The sequence below is a fragment of the Dermacentor andersoni genome, chromosome 5 (assembly GCF_023375885.2).
Source record: "Dermacentor andersoni chromosome 5, qqDerAnde1_hic_scaffold, whole genome shotgun sequence".
Classification (NCBI taxonomy): Eukaryota; Metazoa; Arthropoda; class Arachnida; order Ixodida; family Ixodidae; genus Dermacentor; species Dermacentor andersoni.
Window position 1 is genome coordinate 180,134,682 of NC_092818.1, and position 16,753 is coordinate 180,151,434.

The window sequence follows — 16,753 nt, forward strand, 5'->3', positions numbered from 1 at the left end:
CTGCACGCAAATCTAGGATTTCATGGTAAAGGGGGAAGAAAAGCACGGAAACACTGATGGACGCAAACGTATGCACGCTCGCCGAAAGCATATAAAGACATGAACTAACAGACTTTACTAAGTGTGTTCCTTGCCTGTGCCCTGTAGGGAAGAAAATGTTCTGAGGTTATCTTGAAATAGGGTATATATTTTAACCAGCTGCCATAGCAGGTGGTGTGACTAACGAGTGATGTTGCTCTGTTTCGCAACGTGGTGAGACAGACGGACGAACTCTGAGCCCCAGCGCATTCATTGCGATCGATATCACGGTACAAGAACACTCATGCAATTGCATTGCAGTAGACTTTAAACTATACAATAACAGTCAATCCATAGACCTTCACTGCAACGTCACTCACAGCCAGTAGTGAAGGTTCCTGCAGTCGAACGCCAACGAAGGTTAATCAACCTCCTACACGAGGTTTTCACATGTCGCGAAACATAGCAGCTCGAGCATAGTTGTCCTATGTCGTCGTGGCCAGATGCGCCGAAGCGCAATGGTTACAACGCCACGTGCAGTTCTCGGTGACACTGAACGTTTGTGTCAATATAGTAAAGAGTAAAAAAATAAGCACTACTGTTTTACTTCTGAACCTGCTAATAACAGCAGCGTTTGGGTGGCGCGAAGTAGAAGAAATATTAGGGCTGCAGAAATTGCTACTAAAGGTTCCCATTACCATTTACGGTTCTTTCTTTTTTTTATCTTTCTTTAAATTAAGATATAAAGGCAAACTGTAGCCATTTCCTGGCGACGTGCTACCCCTTTTCAATTGGTTCGTTATAGTACTTCGAGGGCACGTATCAATTTCGGAATTAGGCGATTCCTATAATTGAAACCAGAAGAATATGTAGCAGCACTAAGAGTAAAAGTCTCTATTGGAAAGTTCTCATTTTAATAAAATCAGCAAACGTTTTGGTTAAATAACTTTCAGATGCAAGGTTGAGGCACAGATAGTGTCGTAGACTCAACATTCGTTGCAAATGCCAGTTTCTTCAAAGAAACATTGGCCTTATTTAACTGCTTTGGGATGCAGATAATTTTGATGGTCACAGGCCCTAACACTTTGGCAAGTGAAGAAGTCTCATGAAACGGAATTCTTCTTCAATACATTGTCTATATGTAATGAGCCTATAGTCGAGGAGTAGGAGATGTACGTCCGCGTTGCCGTGGTCCCACGAACGTGTTGGCGTACAAACGCTTAATTCGAAAAAAAAAAGAGAGAAATGCTTTTGTAAGGAGTTCCGAGGCGAAGACGATGTAAGAGAGTGTCGATGCGCCATGGAAGCCGACGGTCTAACTGGTACTCAGGATGTGGGTCACCTGCATACAAAGTTTGATTATTTTGCTCTCTGTGAGCCTGTTCTACATAAACTGTTCACGTTTGAGGTCTCGTAACCGGTTCCTGGTGTTAGACTGGGACATTGGAATAAGGCTGGTTCCCGAATTTTCGTAACATTTTCCTGCTGTTACGCGTGTGTTTAACTCAACTAGGTATATTCATAGTAGCTATACAGGTTGCTTAACTGGGCCGCATATGTCTTCGCTGCATATTTCCATAGAAGAGCTAGCCTGCACGGGAAAGAGCAAAAATATATTTAAAGAGATATCATGAGCGGTAAAATGAAAGTTACAAAATGAAACATTAATGCGCCAAATTTTGAGCAGGCACACCTGACCAGCACAGTCTATTTTGCGGGCCCGTAGAGGTTTTTCGCTCGGTTAACCTCCCTGCCATCAATCTGTTTTTTTGTTATATCTCCATCTCTATAGGACAGACCCTGAGAGTCAATGCGTAGAACCCTACTTTCGCTTGTATGATTAACAATATGATTAAGTAAAGCTTTGTAGAAGCTCGGTATTTCTCCTCTCTCACCTCCATAATCCAGAAGCTTCGCAGCCCCGGTAAATAGGGGAAGGGGCAAAATGTGGAAATATCACTATTTCCATCTGAAACATGTTATCTTTATAAACGAAAGTATGGGCGGTATTCGATGTTGATATTATTATTATTATTATTATTATTATTATCTTTTTTACTTATCATCCCCTGCAGCTTTTTTTCTGGTTTTTATGTATGCGTGACCCAATACTCACACCCTAGGGGTGTGCCTGGCCGCGGTCAATAAATTATTTATTTATTTATTTATTTATTTATTTATTTATTTATTTATTCATTCATTGAATATCACCTCTGAGCGTGTCCACGAAACAGTAATTTGAAGGAATTATTTTGCAAAATCATTCGCGGAGTCACCCGGTCGGCTGTGCGAGAAGTTGAAAAGTTACTACTCCGCTAGGAAAAGACTGAAGTCATTCCAGAAAAGAACTCCGGTAATACAGAGAGACACTGCGATGTGCTTCGTTTCATGTCGAAATAAAGGATGCATACTCCTTTCTGTGAGTTGTGTGCTGACGTATCGAGATAGTCCGCGAGTGCAAAGTACGGGCCAGCATTGAGCTATCCGGTAACTCAATCTCTATACCTGCATTGGGCTTATCGCTGTAGGCCAGTGCATTATCAGTTTACTGCAGCAAAAACAAAGACAATAAATGCGAGAGGCATCAGGAGCCATGAAAGCTTATTTTTGCCTGGCAGATATATTTCTATTAATATTTAGTACATTTTATTGCAATAGCAAGTATGTGGACACTCTAGGCGAATTTTCGTCATCGTCGTCGCCGTCGCCGTTATGTTCCATATAGATTCTTGGGTATGTTATGTCAAGTCTATATTATCCAACGCCAAAGTTCCTCTGTAAGTCGCTTTTGTTCTATCTGTGTTAAACTGGACTTCATGCTTACATTTAATTTCATCTTAAAGCTATGCAGCGAGGTAACCTAAGCGAATAAAAAGAAGCCTACCTCTGACCAGGTGTTATGGTCTTGACTACATCATTTTTTAGATTTTTTGACGATTGCAGCACGTGAAGAACAGCCATGAGTGATTTCTTTTCTTAAATCTTCAAACTCAGACAACTTAAAAAAATTGCAAAGCAATATTTGGGCTTACACTAAGAAAGTTCTTAAGCTAATTTACACGCGCTGGCTTCAGTGTTCTTTACGGGCAGCGCTGATGGCGCCTGGGAATGCCAGTACACGCCTTACACCATGTGCTAAAATGTTCAAGGGTGTCAGAAATTTTGGCGCTTCAACTATTTAAGTCAACAGAAATGGCCCATTAAATTTAGTGCCTGACGAGGTTAGCCGAGTGAATGCTTTTAGTGCGGCAGTGATTATATGAACGTTCGAGGGGCATCCACGCAATCGTCGTCGCCATTGTCGTGCCCTCCCTCTGACGGCAAGTGCGTGGATCATCCCTGGATTGCGCATATGTGTATACCCCGTTCTTCGATGTTTCTTGCATGTTTCTGCCACTTATGTTGCCTGACAAGCGCATCCATCCGGTGGGCCATGTGCTCATTCGGTTCCTTGGTGCATGCTGTAGATATCCCGTAATAGACTGTACCATTAGCTGTTTTTCCAGCATCCAGCTTCCCGATGCCACCATACTCTATAACATCGACAGCACGTTCCCATGTGCACGTACCTATATCTTGAAAACTGTGGGATTTGCCAATGTGTGAAGGGGAGAGGTGAATATAGTATGCGTGTAGCGAGACTTGATAATGCGAGATGTTACTAGGAATAGCATAATTGCTACCAGTGCGATGACTGTGCTATTAAACTTCATAAAAATAAATAGAGCACTTATGTTCGGTGTCAACTACGTCAGCCATTGCGCACACTAAATTTCAATGCCAAATTGGAGTGCTTGGACAAAACATGTGCTATCGACACAGCTGCCGCGCGGAACAGCATTACCAGCTGAAAGTGAAGTTGGAGACGGCACGTGGCAAATACAAATGTCAGCGTTCTATTTGTTTAAGTGCGATTTTTTAAAAAAGAATTGTGCGCCATTTCACGTGTGCCTGTTCTCCGTTTTAACCTCCGATGTACTACGCAGTCAATCAGGAAGAACGCTCTGGAGCGGAATTAAGTCCCCGTAGGCAACAAGTTCGCCTGGTTTTCGAGCCACACACGAATACCTCTACGAGAATTACAGGTAAGCTGTCATTACAGGTTTATGTATTTACTTAGGGAATGCCTTCTTTAATCACTGCGTACCTCATCAGGTGGTTTAGTTTTGTCGTGTAATGCATCATAATTAGCAATAACACTCATAGATTGCTTGACGTTCGCGCGTTTTTTCCCTAGCGGTATTGTCTCAATAATGATTCCATTCTATAAACGACATTGCCCTTGTCAACAACATGAGATTTAGGTGCACGTTAAAGAATTCCAGGTTGTCCAAATTTCCCGAGTCCCCAACTACGGCGTGCCTCATAATCGTATCGTTGTTTCGGCACGTAATACCTCATTACATTTTTTTAAAGAACGTAATATTACCACAGTTTGGCAACAAATAATTTTATTCCTTGCAAATTCTGTATTCCTAATAATTATAACTACATATCATTACATCAGGTATTTATAAGCACACAGGAGTTTCTGCACGACATCCAATATGACAACGGGAATACAGATATGGTTCACATGCGACATATGCATTTTTCATATGAGCGTAATATTACGTTGAGAAAAGCGACATTCATGTAATGTGTCAAAAAATATAGCCATTCTGGCAATTATTTCATTTAACATTCAACTTTTTAACGACGCTATGAAGCCCAATTGTTAGTTTCACTCTATGTTACTACTTTGTCCAGATGTCTGGCCTTGCATAAAAACCAATTGTGCCAGTCCTTCAAGATTCCACAAATGCCGATCAGAACATTTTCCATACTTATCACTTAATGTAACAGATCTTTTCATTTGCACGGGGATCATCAATGAACGCACTTTTTAGCTCACTTAACGACCAAAACACACGAAATAATAAAATGACACCGAGATTTACCTTGTATAATCGGGCCGAGAAGCAGACATTCCTCTCGAAATAAAGTCATGTGAACTCAACACATGTCACAAAGTTGGCCGAGAAACCTTGCTCGAGCAACATTATCGAATATTTCCTTATGTTTACCTTAAAGGCATGTTAAAACATTAGTGACTGTAAACAGTAAAAGCGCTTTATTTCATTAAAAAAAGAGTCTCAGTTTTTCTCGAAAGGCGAAGCATTGATGCGATAGCAAAGTAGTAGACACCTATACGAAGTAAGGATAGTAGTTTTATCGGCCGTATAAACTTGGAAACATTCGCTTACTAAGTGAACTAACATGCGTGGTGTCAGCGCGCACAAGCACGAGCACATAGACGTGATGAGCGCGGACACTCGCTGTCGAAGCACCGGTATGACCAAGCGCTGCAGCAGCCGCGAGCGAAGTTCGTGCCGTCTTCGTGCTGTCTGTCGCTTCAACGCAAGAGCCGCTGGTATGATAAGCGTACAAAGGTGTGAGCCGTCTGTAGATTTCTTTCAAAATACGGCGCACGCAGCGGCGCACGGCCGTGCAATGTGCTCACTTGTTGGCGCAGTCGAAGCCACCCCATCCCTCTCGCTCTGCCTCCCCGCTTTCCTCCGTGTAGGACGCGCCAGAGTGAGCCGCGAACGTCAGTTACCCTTGCGCCCGGTCGCGCAACGCGCAGTTGCTCCCGGGGCACGACGGCTCCGCCCCTCCCTCCCTCCCATCCCCCCTGCGGCCTTTCGCGCGACGTAAGACGGCATGCTTGCTCTCAGCTTTCTCTTTCGCACGCGCCAGATTGAGCCGCGATTGTCAGTTACCCTTGCGCCCGGTCGCGAAACGCGCAGTTGCTGCCGGGGCACAACGGCGCCGCCTCTCCCTCCCTCCCTCCCTCCCTCCCTCCAATCCCCCCCCCACGGCCTTTCGCGCGACGTAGGACGGCACGCTTGCTCTCCGCTTTCTCCTTCGCACGCGCCAGATTGAGCCGCGATTGTCAGTTACCCTTGCGCCCGGTCGCGAAACGCGCAGTTGCTGCCGGGGCACAACGGCGCCGCCTCTCCCTCCCTCCCTCCCTCCCACCCATCCCCCCCCCACGTCCTTTCGCGCGACGTAAGACGGCACGCTTGTTCTCCGCTTTCTCTTTCGCATGCGCCAGATTGAGCCGCGATCGTCAGTTACCCTTGAGCCCGGTCGCGAAACGCGCACTTGCTGCCGGGGCACAACGGCGCCGCCCTTCCCTCCCATTCCCCCTCCCCCGCGGCCTTTCGCGCGACGTAAGACGGCACGCTTGCTCTCCCCTTTCTTTTCGCACGCGCCAGATTGAGCCGCGATCGTCGGCTTCCCTCACGTGCTTTTACTGGCCCGTACAGCATACGACACGGGGCGACGGTGTTATTGCCCTTGGACGTTATGCGGAACATCACCGCGACGCCGGCGGCAACGATGACGTAGGCAAAAATGCGCCTGCAATGTCCTTTATAATTCCTATAGCAATACAAACTCCTAAAAACTCCCCCAACATATCAGAAATAGATAAGGAGTCGAGAAATAAATGTAGAACGAACAAAGTGGCCATAATATGATATTGCAAGGTCTTATCAGAGAAGTAGGATTGACGTCACAGGGAGGAAAAACATCCCTCTAGGCCCCTACTCAGAGTTTCACATTTTAGCGGCGCGTGTCGCTTACTACCATCTGCGTTATCAACCTGTTTTCCGTACGCCATTAAGCACATTACTCAGTCATTGGCGTTATACTGGAGAGATGTCACGCGCAGCTGTGTCATTATTAAAGGTCAAGAAGATTTCCGAAAGAAAGGCACCTATTGGTAAACAACGGGAGTGTTCCTACAGGGAATATTTGCTCATATTTTGCATTCCAGTGGTTCGGCTGTCATGTTTACCGTACGCCGTAACAAAGATTTGACAACAAAGAGTTGAGAATTTGATAACGTGGGCCTACGAGTCTAGTCTTCAAAACCCCTCTCAAAAACCAAAGCAAGAAAAATGTTATTGGCGTGGGTGCATTGCCTTTATATTCGTTTGCGCCTTCTTCAGGCATGACTACATCGTGTCATAGCTTCTCATCCATCGTGACACCAATCCCACGTGAGTCAAAGCGATCGTGTCTCAATCACCTCCTGTGTTTCGTTTTTATTACAGAATTTCGCTTCATTTATTAGGATGGGCTCAGTTTCAGAACTTGCAAATAACTCTCCACATTCTATTGTCGAAGTTGAGTCAGCGGAAATATACGGCGCCAGCATGGGATGCTACCGGGAAAGTTCTGCACAAGTGCTCGACGCCTTCATGAACGCGTTCGTTCCGATAGACCTCAGTGACAGCAAACTATCGGCACTTCCATTTCTCGACATCGGCTGTGGCGAAGGAAACTTCACACGGCGCTACTTGCTACCGCGCTGCCAGCATGAGTGCCGCAAACTAGTGGCCGTGGACCACTCGACGGCTATGCTTGAATATGCGCGGTCTCATCACATGCATGACATGATCGATTATGTCCTATTCGATATCGTGAAAGACGATGTGAACAAGTTCCTGAATGAGCATGGCCCTTTTGCGCGTGTCTATTCCTTCAACATGCTCCACTGGGTCAAGGATCGGGCTCAGGCTATGAAGAACATCGAGAAGATGATAGCGCCAGGAGGGGAGTGCTTTGTCATCTTCGAGCACTGCATCCCCATGTTCGAAGTGTTCATAGCCCTTGCAGAATCTCCGCGGTGGAAACAATACGCTCAGGTAAGGATTCACGGAAATTATAAGTTATATCCCTGTCCTTCCTTCCCTCCAACTCAATGTAGCATGCCCTCACCAGCAGGTGTTTATAGGTATTCATCATCATCATCATCATCATCATCATCATCATCATCATCCTGGTTACGCCCAATGCAGGACAAAGGCCTCTCCCATACTTCTCCAACTACCCCGGTCACGTACTAATTGTGGCCATGTTGTCCCTGCAAACTTCTTAATCTCATCCGCCCACCTAACTTTCTGCTGCCCCCTGCTACGCCTCCCTTCCCTTGGAATCCAGTCCGTAACCATAAATGACCGTCGGTTATCTTCCCTCCTCATTACATGTCCTGCCCATGCCCATTTCGTTTTCTCAATTTCAGCTAAGATGTCATTGATTCGCGTTTGTTCCCTCACCCAATCTGCTCTTTTTTATCTCTTAACGTTGCACCCATTCTTCTTTCCATAGCTCGTTGCGTCGTCCTCAATTTAAGTAGAACGCTTTTCGTAAGCCTGCAGGTTTCTGCCCCGTACGTGAGTACTGGTAAGACACAGCTGTTATACACTTTTCTCTTGAGGTATAATGGCAAGCTGATCTGATCTGAGAATGCCTGCCAAACGCACCCCAGCCCATTATTATCCTTCTGATTATTTCAGTCTCATGATCCGGATCAGCGGTCACTACCTGCCCTAAGTAGGTGCATTTTCTTACCATTTCCAGTGCCTCGCTATCTATCGTAAACTGCTGTTCTCTTCCGAGACTGTTAAACATTGCTTTAGTTTTCTGCAGATTACTTTTGAGATCCACCCTTCTGCTTTGCCTCTCCAGGTCAATGAGCATGCATTGCAATTGGTCCCCTGAGTCACTAAGCAAGGCAATATCATCAGCGAATCGCAAGTTACTAAGGTATTCTCCATTAACTCTTACCCCAATTCTTCCCAGCCAGGTCTCTGAATACCTCCTGTAAACACGCTGTGAATAGCAGTGAAGAGATTTTATCTCCCAGCCTGACGCCCTTCTTTATGTATATTCTTCAATAATACACAATACCAAGTGGTGACGTCGTCGTGTCTGTGTGTGTGCGGTTTAATTTTTGTCCACGTTGACCTACCGCACTCAGAAGCTTTTGTATGTAAAACCTTTGTTTCATTATTTTTCAAGTCAACTGGGGTCGCCAAAGCCATGGGCCTACCGTAAGACAAGAATCGTGATGTTGTCCTCAATACCTTAATACTAAAACCAGCTTTCCATACCTTAACAAAAGTTTTGCGTAGAAAACATCTTATGCTAAATGTGAGAACCTCAAAAAAAAAAATGCTTAATGCAGCCAACATTGAGATGTAGTAGATTCCCTTCCCCCCTCCATACGTCTACATTCTCTTTTTCGGCATTGCCTCTCTACTCACTCACACTTACTCGTTTCCGTATACAATCTATCGCAGCAAGAAAGCATGAAAATAAGTAAAGAGTATCGGCGACACGGACTACAAATGATGTCCAGAAATGGTTTGCGTGATTGGCCAAATGTGGACATATAAACTGCAGCAACATGGTTGCTATGGGTGCCGTGACCTATTTGCTTCGTATACTGCAAATGTACAGTGGGATAAACGCGGGTAGAGTATTGTGAAAATGCAAGAATAATGTTCTCAAGTGGGTGAAGGTGATGAAATCAGTTCTGAAAGCGGATGAAGAAATACCAAATTTTCGAAAATGATCAGGAATTCAATTCAATTTCTTATTCAATTCAAATCAATTCTTATATTATTCAATTCAATTTTATTCTATTCACTTCAATTCAGTTTTTTATACTACCTGGTATTGGAACTCCGAGTTTTGCCGCCTATAGTAAATAATCATTGCTTGAAACTGCCAAGTCAATCACACATTTATGGTGTAGAAGCACACGACCTAATGTGTCGGGTAGCATTTTCGGGTACAGTTGTTCTCAGTAGACCTTGACGTGCGGCAAGTCAATCATGTTGAGTATGTCGAACGCTGCGGCTGTGATGGAATACAGACAGTACCATAATTCTTCGCTCTGTAAGACTAACATTCATTTTATTCTTCACATATCAGCTTGATGAAGTGAATGATTATCAATTGTTTAGTTCGGCACAATACGTAAATTTTTAAAGTTGGCGTAAAACCAAGGACCAAGAGAGACAACGGGGGCAGCACAAACGCCGACTGTAAACTTAAATGTTGTACTGTGGCGTAAAAGAAATGAAACAAGAAAATATCCGAGTCTGCTGCAGTAAAGGCAGTTCCTTTCGTCCATTTTGCATCTGTGTTTTTTATGCCTGTTCATTTAAATCATGCATCCCCATTAATTATATCAGCTTTCTGACCTTACCAGGTTATCCTTTCGATGTCACTTTACATCTGCGTAAATTAGTATAGTCCTGACTTCCTTTCAAGTACTTTTGTTAGCATAAGACGTATTCGCATGGCGTTGTTTATCTGACACACTCACCCCGTCGCGGGGCTTCATTTTTGTTGTTTTTTGTATCTAGGTCCTCCTTGATAAAGTGCCCATCACAGCTCGCAGCGCAGACATGGGCCTCATGAGATCTCACCTTCTGCATATCGTCAACGAGACGGCACTCAAGCCGCTGGCTTGCGAAGTGTTACGCGTTCCGGTAGTCAATGTGCCGGACCTCAAAGACGCAACCGGTAGGCGAAAGAAAGCGATGAAGAAATGCAAGTGTATTTATGTCTTTCTTCGGTGCTGTAAGCCGCGAGCTAGTCTCTCTTTGACCAGTTCAACTTTGCGTGTGCGGCGCCGAGTCATTCCTGTTGCAGCAGTATATAGAAGTTGTATTTCAAAGGCTGAGAGTAGCATAGGAAACATCAAAAGCCAAGGACGAAGCGAACCTAGGCTTGGTTCCCTTGTTTTACCACATTTCCGCGTGTCTGTACAGCATAAGTGTAGGGTGTTTCTACTTATGTTTGGAGAAATGTATACCTACCTCTTCACGATTACAGATGAGAGCTAAGAATAATCATTCCCAGCAGTACGTTACGAAGGTCTTGTGCCGTACGCAATCAGCAAGATCGTACATTATCACGTAGCAGCTTCATCATTCTAGTACTAGTCATTACCATCATCTTTAGCCAATTTTACGTCCGTTACCATGAGGAGGGCTCTTTCGGTAATCTTGAATTGCCCCTGTCATTCGTCAACTACTGCGTTCGAAACCGGCAAATTTTCGTATCTCATCATACAGCGTTGCCCTTGGTCATTCTTTAACTGCGTTTCCCTTTCCTTGGCAACCATTCCCTTAGTGTAACAAACCGTCGGCTATCTGATAGACGCAATACATGACCTTCCCAACTCCAGTTCCTCGACTAAGGTTAATATTATTTTGGAGCCACCACTACGGCCTCCATAATAGCCAATTGTGCAGTTTTGGCACGTTAAAACCAGCTATTTAATTTTGGAACTCCTGATTTGGCGCATAGGAACAATTTGATAGTCATCTTGAGTCATCTCAAGTCTTAATAAACTGGACACTCAAAGTTCAAGTTGCTAAAATATTATTCATTAGAAACCCAAATCTGGGCTACAAACATTTCGCAAAGCAAAGATTGAAATTACATTGTATTCGCCCTCCACTGGTTCTAACCATTGCTGATACTTAAGTAGGGAGGGAGGTGACGAGGGATTTATATGGCGAGCTTAATAATTTTGCACTGCTATGTTAAGGCCGACACTAATTCTTAATTTTTCTCCCCTGTTTATTTTCAGATCGCATTGTTTCGTACAATCCTATCTACCCACATTTAAATGATGAGGACAAGGAAGAACTGATTACGTTCACAGCCGACATCCTTGCGAAGAGGGCTCAAGGAATTGCGGAAGGGCGAATCAGCAATCACAAATTCACTTACGTCATTCACGCCTACAAGTCGGGGCTATGACCGTACAGATCCGCTTGACACAGCTGCAACTCTCCGAAAAGAGATAACGGAATATTCTTGTTCCGCTTCGCTTTGTCATCCAAGTACACGTTGCCTCTGAGACAAAGTTGCAAATAATAGGTGTTCATCGCCACTTTTAAGAAAAAATCATTGTAGAAAAGGAGCACAATAAAAAAAATTACGCCACGCGCCAGGCGGAGTAGATAAAAAATACGCCGAAACACAGCTCAACGTGATAGGAAAATCAGGGGTGATAGAAATCGTCGCTTTATAGGTGACACCACATGAAAAAAAGAATGGCTTCGCATCGGTTGTTTCTGAGACCACAGAGAGGTGCAGGAAAATATACAAGAATTTGTCAAAACGAAGCAAGGTCATCTATTGGGAAAATTTTAAAGATAAAAATAATGGCACATGCAACACTTACCATAACAACACATAAGACCGCTCAGCTTTAGCCGCATTTGATTTTCTAACTGCTCAAGGCTATGGTGGGCGTTGTGTGTCTTAGGAGTAGGACATACATCTGGCAGAGGAGAATGAAATTAGTGAGACATGCGAAACTACGAAAAAGATATAAAGACGAGAAAAAAACAAGTTTTTATCTACGCTTTTGATGAATTCACTGATTACCTGCAGTGAAAATAGAGGATGTTTGTGCGGTGTATAGTACGGCAGTAGGTCTCTAATCCAGGTAACTGCAGTCTGGTAGTGAGTCTCTATAGCATGTGTATTTCTTGTAGCAGCTGTGATGCAGGATAATGTAGCCAGATCAGCACTTGGGCGAACAACGAGTTTATTGCGTTTGAGCAAGTTACATATAAAGGGAAGCAATATGACGTAACACATCACGTGATTACTGGTTCTTGGTGACGACAGCAAATTCAGCCTTGCTACAACTCCCCTTTATTGGGAAACAAACTAATTACGGTTTTCAGGTTGCGGGCATCGACAGGTCTTGTGACGAGAACGTAGCTCTTGAGAGAGGTGGTCTTCTCTGAAGCTTTCTTCGGAAGCCTTTGCCGTACTATCTTTGCGGTGGGCCGTTAATTCCCGCAGGCGTTCTTTTGTGGGTCTGATTTCTCGACCATCTTAGGTTCTCAGCATTGCTGAACGGGGCATGTTGGCTTGCCTGAGTAGAATAGCAGGCCACCAGGTTCGCTGGAAGGTATCACGTGTAGTGAGTGGCTCATCAGGAGTGTGTGACGGTAGGTGCATCGTTCCACGGTTATAGTAGACCTTCTGGCATTGACGGATCTCCTGGAGCCTGCTGTGAACGACTTTATTTGGTACTTTCTCGGTTTGTCTGGTACTTTCTTTGGTACTTTCTCGGACTACACCACCCTGTACGCGATCACGCGGGCTCTCCCTACTAGTTGTGCAACCGACGTCGCTGACTTCCACCTCGAGCTGTGATACTTTCGGCGCCCCCCGACAACTCTTTACCGACCGGGGTCGCTACTTTCTCTCGCAGGTTGTCCAGGGTATCTTGCACACTTGCGCTACGAAGCCCAAGTTTAGAACGGCGTAACACCCTCAGACCAACGGCCTCACAGAGCGGCTCAATAGGACTATCACAGAAATGCTGGCTATATGCGTTTCTACCGACCACCGGGACTAGGGTGCCGCTCGGCCGTTCTTCACATTCGCCTACAATAAGTTCCGCCGTTATTCTGCTGGTTTCTCCCCCTTTTTCTCTTGTATAGTCGAGACCCTATACTACCGTTTGACACGATCCTCCCAGCCGTTCTCGATACAACGTCAGAATATGCCCGAGATGCCATATTTAGAGCTACCGAGACACGTGAGATTGCACGCCTACGTCGGACCACTTCCCAAGAAAAGCAACGACGCAAATATGACGCTCGTCACCACGATTCCCACTTTAACCCTGGTGACATCGTGCTTCTTTGGAAACCAGCACGGTGAGTTAGATATTATGAGAAGCTGATTTCGCCCCACTCAGGCCCATACCGTGCCTTGCGTCAAGTGACAGACGTGACCTACAAGTTACAACCTCTCGATACCTCCACACCGCGATCTTCCTCTGATATCGTTCACGTCGCTGGACTGAAACGATATCACTGAAACCTACCAAGCGCCGGGACAGCGTCTTCGCTGCCGTGGTACATGCTGCGAGGCGCTGTAGTAGCGAACAATGATGAATGACTGATGAAGACGAGGATCGCCGACAGTCGTGCGCACAGCCTCCATCTTGTGTGCCTGTCTTCTGCCCGTTGTATATATCTTGTAAATATATTGCCAAGCATCTTTTCTCCCCGTACCAATTTCTAAACAACCAAGAAAAGAAAGAACTGGCAAAGTGCACCGCTGATACTTTTTCTGCGAGAGCTCAAGTAATTGTTGAAGTCAGAATAAGCAACTACCGATTCAGAAACGTTCTCCACGCCTACAAGCGGGATGCATAGTTAGAGAGCTGCAGACGCCTGACACTCCTAACAGAAGGCCATACATTTATCTCAAGATTGTATCGATGGCCAGATACAAGCAAGAAATCTCAAGCAAAATAAATTTGCTCAAGCTCCAACTTTGCGCCAGACACCCTTGTTGGTTGTAGACAGGGTGGGATATGAGCGCTCTCAAAATTTTATTTTGAAAGCCTTAGAAATATAGATCAACACTCTTTCCCATTCGTGATGCGCATTGAAGGCAATCTTTATTTCTTTAATAATTACAAATGTTCTGATGATATGTATGGTATAAACGGGGTGTCCCAGCTTATTTTAGCCAGAGTTTAAAAATGTGCCGATGCACTCTTAGACGACGCGACCAAATGCATGTTGCTGACTACGGTATGGAGTAAATCACACTATATTTTAATCAGCTTAATTGCATAATAGGTAAAGATTAATTAACAAACTACGGAGGCAACGAAGTTAGTAAAAAAATTCAGATTAGAAGGTTGTAGAGCAGTTTGCAAAATGTCCGATGAAACAGTTTCTAACTTTCTATTTATCAGGCATTAGTTTTTTCTCTCTTACTGCAGATGTCCGCGAAACAAAAAAAAAAAACACGTGACATATCCACTTCCGCACCGTGATTTCAACGCTCCCAAACGCTCCACGCACAAACGAACATAGCATTTAGCCGGGTGTGCTGCCGCTGCGCCTGCTTATCGCTATCATGAACCGGGCAATGCAGTGTCCCTTAGAGCCGACACTTACATTTTCAATGCTATAAACTTATGAATATCCAATTAAAGGACAGAAAACTACTTAGTATGTGTTGTAGGCGCATTTGTTATGTATCTTTTCACATTCTTGTTCATTAACACCTTCGGAAAAGCAACACGCTAGGTCGTCCTTAACGCATAGACATCAAAATGCGTTCTAGTTATGAATGCTACTACGCAACTAGTGCCTTCCCCTGGCTTTTTTGTCGCTAAATAACATGAGAATAAATTTCGACCCCTATACTTTTGCCAATGCGCACCGTGTAAAACCCAGCTTGGCACTGTTCAAAGTGATGCATTCCACATGTCACTTTCGAAAATCCAAGAAGCCGAGGCCATCACGCACATTTCTCGCACAACCAAGCCTACAAGTACCCGCAAAGTCATTCCTGCATTGTACTTCTCACTTGCTGTTCATTGTGCCTTATTCAATAAACTGTTTTAAAAAAACATCGGAATTCAGAAGTAAAGGAAATAGCGCAGGCTTTGAGATGGTGCTCTTAAAAGCTCTTTCCAAGGCCACGTGCCATTTTTTGAATTTGAATCATTACAGCGCTATCCAAAACTATGCATCACCGCCACATGAAGGAATCTTACTGTTTTCGTTTAGCTGTGTTTTTTATTATAGAAAAGGCTAAGGGAAGTTGGCCCTAGTGCGATACATCTCTGTGCTTTCAGAAAAAGAAAGCACCCGCAAAGATAGACAATCCATCTTCTCTGCTCACGGCTAAAAGCTTTTCAGGCCCTGCATTCTTGCTCGAAGACCCTTAAAGTTGCGCGAAGACTAGGTGCATGAGCAAACGCGTCTGATGGATCATCATTCTTGTCAGCCACTCTGATGTTCTAGGTAACACGGGCTACTGTGTCGTTCATTATGCCTGACTTTTGCAAGCTTCGTTCTACTCGTACAGTTTTGGAGGTATAGCATACAAACCCTCTAAGTGACGTAAGAAAGAACTGAGGTAAGGTTTCTCGATAATTGCGTTTCTATGACCCACACACATGCCGTTCGATCCCGTAGCTATGTAATGCACTCTTAGCAGTCGCCTCAGTGGTGGTGGAAATTTTTTGGTGAGTGCTTGAAGTACGTGTGCTAGTTTCGAGATTTCCAATTTTAGACAACCCGTTAAGGCGGGATTGAGATCTTATTGTGAAATGCCTCAGCGCCGCGATGAATTTCCAGAGTGAGCGTGCATATTCTTTAGATATATTTTCGTGGCTCCACTGTTCTCCCTGCCCTTTATGCGGCGACCGCAATCTTGTGACGCCATTTTGATACGGGTTGATGTGGTTCCCTGCGTTCCATTTCCTGTTGTCAATTTTCACTCTCACGACCTTATTTCTGAGTTTTTTGTTTCTTTTCACGAGGTATTATGGCGGTAATGTGAATTTAGTTAACTCTACGTTCTAGGGCATGTCTTTAGAAAACGTTTCCGAAGTAAAGCAATGTTTTGTATTTCACAGCCCAGGGTATCAGCAGAATAACCCACTCGCAGTAGCTAAAAGGTACGTTGTAACCAGGAAATTTCCAAATATATTCTGTGCCCCGATGAACTGAATTAAGCAGTTCAGATTAAATATTCCGTTCCTGCCCTCCTGAAAATGATAAGTATATACGGTGAGGCAAGGAAAGTATTGGTGAATGCGACAGTACCTTGTAAAATGTGTGTGCACGATTTATCTGCAAGTCCTAGTTCTTCTCCCCAGCTATAATTGACGAGGCGAAAATAATTTGTTGAACCCTTTCATAGATGCCCTTTTCGTATTACAAATTTGCGCTTTTATTGCAGTTTTAGTCGCAAACATATTAATTGCAGTTTAGTTTTTATTTTCAATTCATGGATTTGAAATATGAAAATGTGGCTGCTGTCTCACAATTTTTTTACTAAATAATTTTTGCATATATCACTTTACGAATTTTTCCAT

At 44.3% G+C, this 16,753-nt stretch overlaps 1 protein-coding gene across 8 annotated transcripts in view; it reads left to right on the forward strand.

The window, feature by feature from the left end:
- The first annotated feature begins 6,116 nt into the window (after positions 1-6,116).
- The window catches only part of LOC126531685 (juvenile hormone acid O-methyltransferase-like), a 224,335-nt gene continuing 213,698 nt past the window's right edge, over positions 6,117-16,753 (forward strand). For 5 of the 8 annotated variants that reach the window (XR_008612757.1, XM_072288469.1, XM_072288470.1 and 2 more), the window contains exon 1: positions 6,117-7,715. Coding sequence is in view for 6 of the 8 variants with exons in the window: in XM_072288469.1 (XP_072144570.1) it covers positions 7,143-7,715 (573 nt within the window). In the remaining 2 variants the exon portion in view is untranslated. Of the gene's footprint in view, positions 7,716-8,366; positions 8,404-8,538; positions 8,617-10,226; positions 10,414-11,461; positions 13,911-16,753 lie in introns of those variants that run through there. The other 3 variants (XR_008612758.2, XM_055071377.2, XM_050179343.3) reach the window with 3 other exon arrangements.